Source organism: Lycium barbarum, chromosome 7 (genome assembly GCF_019175385.1).
Source record: "Lycium barbarum isolate Lr01 chromosome 7, ASM1917538v2, whole genome shotgun sequence".
NCBI lineage: Eukaryota > Viridiplantae > Streptophyta > Magnoliopsida > Solanales > Solanaceae > Lycium > Lycium barbarum.
The window spans coordinates 21857340-21865541 of NC_083343.1; the positions used below are offsets into that span (position 1 = coordinate 21857340).

Consider the following 8202-nt stretch of genomic DNA (forward strand, 5'->3'; position numbering starts at 1 on the left):
CTTCACCGATTCGTATGACTTCAAAATCTTGTTGTATACACTTCAAAGCTACCTAATACTCTCCTTAAGGTCATATAGATTCTATGTTCTCCTTAAGCTTGCGTTAGTCTATTCACAACACAACAACATGGAATGTCCGAGGTGTAAAATATTGGAAGTTGGTTCTTGCCATGATGATTAAATTATTAAAATTCTCGAGAGCAGCATGGTGATATTCAGCTAAAATTTTATAGTTACAGTATGTTATCGCCGCATGTCTTGAGCATATTTGTGTGATTACATCATTATTTAGGGTGTTTTGAGCTCATTGCATGTATTATGTGTGTAAGAAGTGTGTCGGACAGGTCGAAAAGGGATGATTTGGCACATCTTGAAGCAAGGAAAGATAGAGCTGAACAAAGCACAAAAGGTCTGGCCTGTTCGTGTCAAAAGCCAGGTAGAGAAGCCATGTATGTTGGCAATTTCAAAAAAATGAAGCAGAAGAAGGGCGAGCTCCCATCATGAGCAACTGAGAAATATAATCTAGCGAGAAGATGCTCATCGGCCCTCCTCGAGACGGGAGCTACTGGATGAGCGACCTCTATTTGAGACAGAATATGCATGGGCAGCCTCATGCACACTCTAGGTTATATATCCAAAAATGCCTTTTGAAGGGCTACACTCTACTTTTGGAGTCAAGAATACAAGGACAAGGGCTAACAAAATTCGACGACAAATTACACTTTCTTCTGCTATTTCTTGTTGTTCTTAATTTTCATATTATATTCTTGAGCAACATTATGAGTAGCTAATTTTCTAATCTAGGTCATAGCAGATTGGAAATTATACAGAATAACTAAACGATTAAGTTTCTCTCTCAATGATCTCTATTGAACCTTTTGACAAACACAGAAAAGACCATCCGGATTAAAATAAAAGATCGTTGGCAATGTCTAATTCAGCCAACAATCAAGTGCCAAATCAGCAAAATTCATCTCTCTCGTCTCTCAACCCAGCGAACAATATCAACCAAAACACCAACAATCTATCACCGACTCCGATTACCGCCGGAACCTCAACCTGCAACAACACACCCACTAGTCTAGATCTTGAAGAAGGCCTTTACCTTGACAAAGATAGGCTTTTTGAACTGGTGGCCAACTCTCCCTCCATCCTTCAACCTTTGAGAGAAGCTTTAATCTCCAAAGCTAAGCTTGAACAACAAAATGCCAAATCCCTTAATTCTACACACACAACAGAGAAAGTGGGGGAAATCATCATGACAAAGATCAATATCACAAACAAATACCTTCCGCTCCCAAAATTTCATCAAATTTCGACTCACCCCCAAAATCCAAATCCCTCCTAAATCAGACAAACCCAGAAGCTCAAAATACCATCACCACAGTAAGCAATAATAATCCTACAGCTACCAGTACCTCTATTAAAGACAAGAATCCCAATACCCAAATTCAATCGATGAATGCTATTAGCAGAACAAAGACCCATGTTCCTTCGAAACCCACTTTCGCAGCTGTTGTACAAGAAACTTTGGCTACTAAGGCTGCTAATGATGTCGAGATTAATATCGCTCATGGTACACATCTCGATAAGCCAGCGGTTTTCTTCGATGCGAAAGATTATTTTGTTAATCTCGTGAATGATTATAAATTCACTATTATTGGGATATTTATTAAGGGTAAACCCAACATGGAAGAGTTGAGAAAATTATTTGTCAGTCAATATCACTTGAAAGAAACTCCTACGATGGCTTACTATGACTACAGAACCGTCTACATTGATTTTACCAATGAGATAGATTTTAATCATATATATTTCAAACCCTACATTCACATTGGTCAATATGCTATCAAAGTTCAGAAATGGACGTCTGACTTTAAACCTGATCAAGAAACCTCTATTGTACCTGTCAGATACTCATTCATAAATTACCATGGTATCTGTTTCGATGGGATATTATAGCCAGACTGGTTCAATCATTAGGAACTGTTGTAGCTCCTGATCAAGCAACCTATTCTAAGTTTTGAAGTAATGTGGCAAAGGTTAAAGTAGAGATTGATCTACTTAAACCTAAACAAGACATCATATGGCTTGGTTTTAAACGACTTGATGGAACTGAAGACGGTCGGTGGTTAGAAGTGGAATATGAAGGAGCACCTACTTATTGTCATTATTTCAAGATACAAGGGCATGAAGAACAACAATGTAGAACTAAAGATGTTGATACTGATACAAAGAAGAAATCTAAGAAAATAGCTGAAAAGAGCAGGCTAAGGGATAGCAACAAGCAGGATAAAGATGGTTTTCAAGAAGTAAAGAGTAAGAAGTTTAACAGAAAGAATGGGGGAATTGTTAGCAATGAGCCAGTTCCTTCCAAGCATCAGAAAAGCAAAGTTACTAATGTTCCCGGCAAAGAAAAGCAAAAAGTGGACAACACTAACAGGGAGCAGTCTAAAGAAAAACAAAAAATGATCAAACAGGTTGTGAACAAACAAGCAGCGATCAAAAATATTGAGACTAAACATTCCGCTTCAACTCCCACTACAAAGCAGCAGAAAATCAAAAACATAGAAACTAAGCAAATTAACAACAAGTTCAATGAACAACAAAATACTCAACAAGCAAGGAAGAATACAAGAAAGAATAGGAACCAGAAAAATGTTAGTTGGGAAGATCAAACAGAGAAAGAACCAATGGCTACACCTGTTCAGCAAAAGCAGACAACCAACAAACACCATCAAAACATAGACTAAAATCAAGATACCACAGGTAACCATACAATAATCTCATCATCTGAACAAGAGGAAGTAGGTAATGAAAACACCATGACTATTTCCTCATCTGATCATGGGAAGACTATTAGTGAACACACTAGTGATTATCTTACTACTGAGGAAGAAGGCAGTGGGGATATTAGTGCAGATGATTATGAAAGCATAGAAGAACGAAACACTGATAGTAATGATGAAACTGAAAAACTGATTCAAACCTTCAACAATGTCATCTCTAAAGATGAAGTTGAGCAGACTTTCCATGAACTTGCAGAAAACATAAATCTTTCTCCAAGAGGTAAACACGGCACAAGAGGCAAAACTAATAGAGGCAAAAGAGGAGGAAGCACACAATCCACTGTGATGAGATTACATGCAAAGATCAAAAATTTATCACAATGGTCAATGATTAAGACACTCAGATGGAATGTGAGAGGAATTACCTCTCAAGGTGCTTTTGATAGACTCAAAAAACTTAAAAGGAGACACAACATTGCTTTTATGGCCTTGATGGAACCCTTTTGCAAGAGATCAAAAATTGATAAATTCAAAAGATGGCTTGGATACCAGTTTTCTTATTCCAATTGTAATAATAAAATTTGGATATTTAGTGATCAACTATATAATTGTTCTATTATACAAGATACTAAGCAGCAGGTTACTTGTAGTTTTCTGGGTGCTACAATTTTTGTCACAACTGTTTATGCTAAGTGTAAGCAACATCAAGGGGGGGAGCTTTGGAATGATATCAGAAGTATGGCCATTAACATCAATCTACCTTGGTTGATTGCTGGAGACTTCAACTGCATTCTAGATCACAATGAAAAAAAAAAGGTGGTAATGCTCATAAAATAAGAGATAGTCATCCGTTTATTGACTGTATAGCAGATTGTTCTTTGATTGATGCAGGCTACACTGGATCTACTTACACTTGGTGTAATGGTAGAAGTCCAAGATATACAGTTTGGGAAAGGCTTGACAGAGTTCTTTTGAATCACTATTGGTCTTAAAAATATACTGAAACCTCTATTTATCATCTAATCAGATCAGGGTCTGACCATGCTCATCTATTCATTACTATAGAAGACGCTCAACTTTCACAACAAAAGTACTTTAAATTCTTGAATTTCTGGATAAATGAACCTAGCTTCCTGGAGATGGTTAAGCAAGCTTGGGATTTTGAAGCTAATGGATCTTCCCTTTGGAAATTTCAAGTGAAGCTAAAGAATACTTGCAAGCAACTATCTTGGTGGTCTAAGAATTATATTGCTAATATTTTCGACAAGACTAAGGAATTGGAGAATATTGTTGCTAATATGGAACAAAGGTGCACACATGATAACAGTGAGACAAATAGGATGGAACTAAACAAGGAAAATGCCCATCTGATCATGCATACTAAAAAAGAAGAAGCATACTGGAGGCAGAAAGCTTGAATGAAGTGGTTCAAAGAGGGTGATGCAAATACCAAGTTCTTTCACTCTATCATGAATGTCAAAAGAAGAAGGTTGACCCTCAATAAGATGAAAAAAGAGGACAATACCTGGGTTTAAGGCAATGAGAATATAGCCAAAGAAGCCATCAATTTCTTTGGCAAACAATTTACTGATCCAAGACATGAAAAAGACTTCAGAATTCTCAACTCTTTACCGAAAGTGATCACAGATGAGGACAATGCTATGCTAGGAGCTCCTCCTACTTTGGAAGAAATAAAAGATGTTGTTTTTTCCTTAAGTCCTGACAATGCTCCTGGGCCAGATGGTGTAACTGGAAAATTTTATCAACACTGCTGGAAAATTATTTCTCATGATCTTTATCTAATGGTGTGTGATTTTTTTTTTTTTTTGCAGGGACTCAACTACCTAGATCTCTTACTCACACTTGTCTAATTCTCTTACCCAAAGTGGAGAATCCTCAGAGGTATATTGAGCTAAGACCCATATGTCTTAGCTATTTCAGCATCAAAATCATTTCAAAGATGCTGAACACCAGACTTGCAAAGGTGATACACAAAGTGGTCTCACTAAATCAAGCTGTCTTTCTTAAAGGTAGATCTATCTCTGACAATATTATGCTAACTCAAGAAATGGTTCACAACATAGGTAAGAAAAACACTAACGGCAATGTTGTGCTAAAACTTGATATGGCTAAAGCATTTGACAGAGTAAATTGGAAATATATCTGTCAAGTATTAAAAAGCTTTGGATTTTCTGATTTCTGGACTGATATGATTTGGAGACTACTTTCTAATAATTGGTACTCTATTAACATTAATGGAGTAAGACATGGTTTCTTCAAATCCAGTAGAGGAATTAAACAAGGTGATCCTATCGCTTATTTTCTCTTTATTATTGGTTCTGAATTACTTACTATTCTTATGGATCAATTGAAAAATGAACAGTTTATTCCTTATACTATTGATAGAGGTTTCCCTGTTATTAATCACCTTAGTTTTGTAGATGACACTATACTATTCTCCTCTAGGGATCCTTTGTCTCTTATGTCTATGATGAATAAACTAGCTATTTATGAGAACTATTCTGGACAGCTTATTAACAAGAGTAAATCTTGCTTTTTAGTTGGTTCCAACACTTTTCAGTCTATCATAAATGATATTAAGCAGCTCACTGGTTATGAACACCAAAACTTTCCTTTCAATTATCTAGGAGCTCCTATTTATAATGGAAGGAAAAAAGTTATTTATTTTGGAAATTTAGTTTCAAAAGTTGCTAACAGAATGCAGGATTGGCAACGTAAGATGATATCTCATGGAGGTAGGGCTATTCTTATAAAATATGTTCTTTATTCTATTCCCTTACATATCCTTTCTGTGATTCAACTTCCTAAAACTACCATTAAGCAAATGGAACAGCTTATGGCTAATTTTTTCTAGAGTGATGGAGACGGTAAAAAAAAAAGATTCACTGGATTGCTTGGTGGAAATTGTGCTATCCTACCTTGGAAGGTGGGATTGGTCTTAGATCCATCCAAGACATCAGTCATGCTTTTGAAGCCAAAATTTGGTGGAATTTCAGAACAAAAGACTCTCTTTAGAGAGATTTTCTTGAAAAAAAATATTGTCAAAGAGCCCATCCTGTCTCCAAAAAATGGGCTTCATGACAATCTCACATTTGGAAAAGACTCCTTGATTCTAGAAAAAATTGTGAAAAACATATTTTTTGGAAAATTGCTAAAGGTAACATTTCTTTTTGGTGGGATAACTGGCTTGGCTCTGGACCACTTGCCCAATTTTTTCTAAACTCTTATCACTCCAAAAAGGTCAAGGTTTCTGAATTCATTAATAATGGAGCTTGGAACTTTACCGAATTGCATTCTATTCTTCGTAATCACATTGTTAGTAATATTGCTAATATTGATATCATGAGTTCTAAGAGTGATTTACCTTTTTGGACTCCAAGCCAAAATGGTCTTTTCACCACCAACTCTGCCTAGCAGGTTTTGAGAAATACTAAAAGTATTATTCTTACCGCCACCAGAATCTGGCAAAAGAAGATTCCTTATAAGATCTCTCTTTTTATGCTCAGGTTAATGGCCAACAAACTTCCTACTGATGAAGCCTTGCAAAGATTCAAAGTACAGGGACCCTCAAAGTGCATCTGCTGCAAAGATGGAAGCATTGAAAATGTGGAGCATCTGTTCAAAAAAGAAGAGCTTGAACTGTTGTTTGGGAATTCTTCTTTAACTGCTGTGGCATTAGAAGAAGGCAAAGAAGAATAAGGGACACTCTTATTACTTGGTGGCTTAGCAACACAAAAAATAGAGTTCATTCAATTCTTATACATTGCCTACCACTGTTCATTTGCTAGGAAATCTGGAAAGCCAGATGTAGTCATAGATATGAGGACATCAAAAATTTTCCGGGTAAAACCATCAACCAGGTCATTTATCAAATGAGAATGTTGTTATCATGCCATTTTTCAGAGGTCCAATTCAAGCAGCAATAGAGCAACAGTGTTATGCACATTGAAAATCTAAAACCTAGGACTAATATCAAATGTCTTAGGTGGAGTAAATCTAGCCCTGGTAGATTCAAATTGAACACAGATGGGTGTAGCAAAGGAAACCCATGAAGTGCTGGAGGAGGGGGTATCCTTAGAGATGATAAGGGTCAGATAATCATGGCATACTCAGAATACTATGGAGAATGCTCTAATAATGTAGCAGAATCCAAATCCATTCTCTATGGAATCCAATGGCGCATCACTAATGGATAGAGAAATGTGGACGTCGAATCTGACTCTATGATCATCATCAATATGATTAGGGATGAGACCAATGTCAACTGTCATATTATCCATCTCATAAGCCAGATCAATTGCCTGAAGACACAAGGCAACTTCAGATTTCAGCATTGCTATAGGGAATTCAACAATCTTGCAGACTACTTAGCTAATCTGGGTGAGAAACAAAGACAAAATTCCTTCTTCACACAGAATTTAAATCTTCCCAATGGAGCTAAAAACGGGTTGAAGAATGACACTGATGGAAGCCCAACTTTCAGAATTCGAACACAGAAGAAATCTTTTACTTTTGATAATGGTTAATTATTCTTGGATTTTTTGGTTCTGGCATCTGCATACTTATCATATTGTAACTATGACTCCTAAAGGATATCCCACTCTTAGGCTCAATCCCATGTATTTATGCATTGGGACTCTTTTGTATAAGGATGAATTATTCATCCTTCTTATTTCTCAAGGTGGCCTGGACAAAATGTCAGGATACCGGCTATGTATTTTTGTTACTATTAATACACAGATTAGGCAATGCCTAATCCCCACCATTGGTGGTTTTGAAAAAAAAAATCTAATCTAGGATATTGATGGAATCATTTGCTGGCTGAATTCTTGATACTGTTTAAATATGATTGAGACATTTTTCATTATCTACGTGTCCAACTATGTTTTGATTGTTATTAATTGAAGGGCTCTCTATTAACGGTGCTTCTATATCTTGGTTTACTTTAAAAAGATTACAAGATTAGGTTTTAGTTGAACAACATCATGACTTATAAGTCGTTAAGAAATTAATATTTTAGATTTTAAAAGCAGGATTAGAAATAATAAAGTTTTGATGACGGGATCTTTTGCGTAGTTTAAATTGTTAGCTAGAGTTAGCTCAAGAGAATAACTCTAGAAAATTACTACAAATGATCGAGAGATAGTTGTGTTCACGCCTAGAATTATCTAGCCAAATTTGTCCAAGTTTCGGCTGTCAATATAGATGTGGCATTTTATATCAGCTCGTGTGGGCATAACCAATACCAAAACTAAAAATAAAGGGCAATTTGCACGATTACCCTTATTCGGGGGTGGTCTTTAATTTTGCCCCTCCAATTGTTGGTATTTAACTTTTACCCTTGGCCTAATACCCCGAGGTTCTGGGTTCGAACCCCAGCTCAGCAAAAAAA

General features: G+C 36.3%; 1 protein-coding gene across 1 annotated transcript; it reads left to right on the forward strand.

Moving 5' to 3' along the window:
- The first annotated feature begins 1458 nt into the window (after positions 1–1458).
- On the forward strand, positions 1459–6655 carry LOC132601380 (uncharacterized). Its single transcript, XM_060314474.1, has 3 exons — positions 1459–1868; positions 2030–5545; positions 6317–6655. The coding sequence occupies exons 1-2, from the start codon at positions 1459–1461 to the stop codon at positions 2751–2753; spliced, it is 1134 nt and encodes a 377-aa protein (XP_060170457.1). The 3' UTR covers positions 2754–5545; positions 6317–6655.
- The last annotated feature ends 1547 nt before the right edge of the window (positions 6656–8202 follow it).

Bases quoted from the DNA above. Each gene is read 5' to 3' on its own strand.
- LOC132601380 (XM_060314474.1), top strand. From the start codon at position 1,459: ATGAATGCTATTAGCAGAACAAAGACCCATGTTCCTTCGAAACCCACT. The intron at 1,869-2,029 runs GTCTGACTTTAA...TAAGTTTTGAAG, and splicing joins ATCAAAGTTCAGAAATGGAC to TAATGTGGCAAAGGTTAAAG.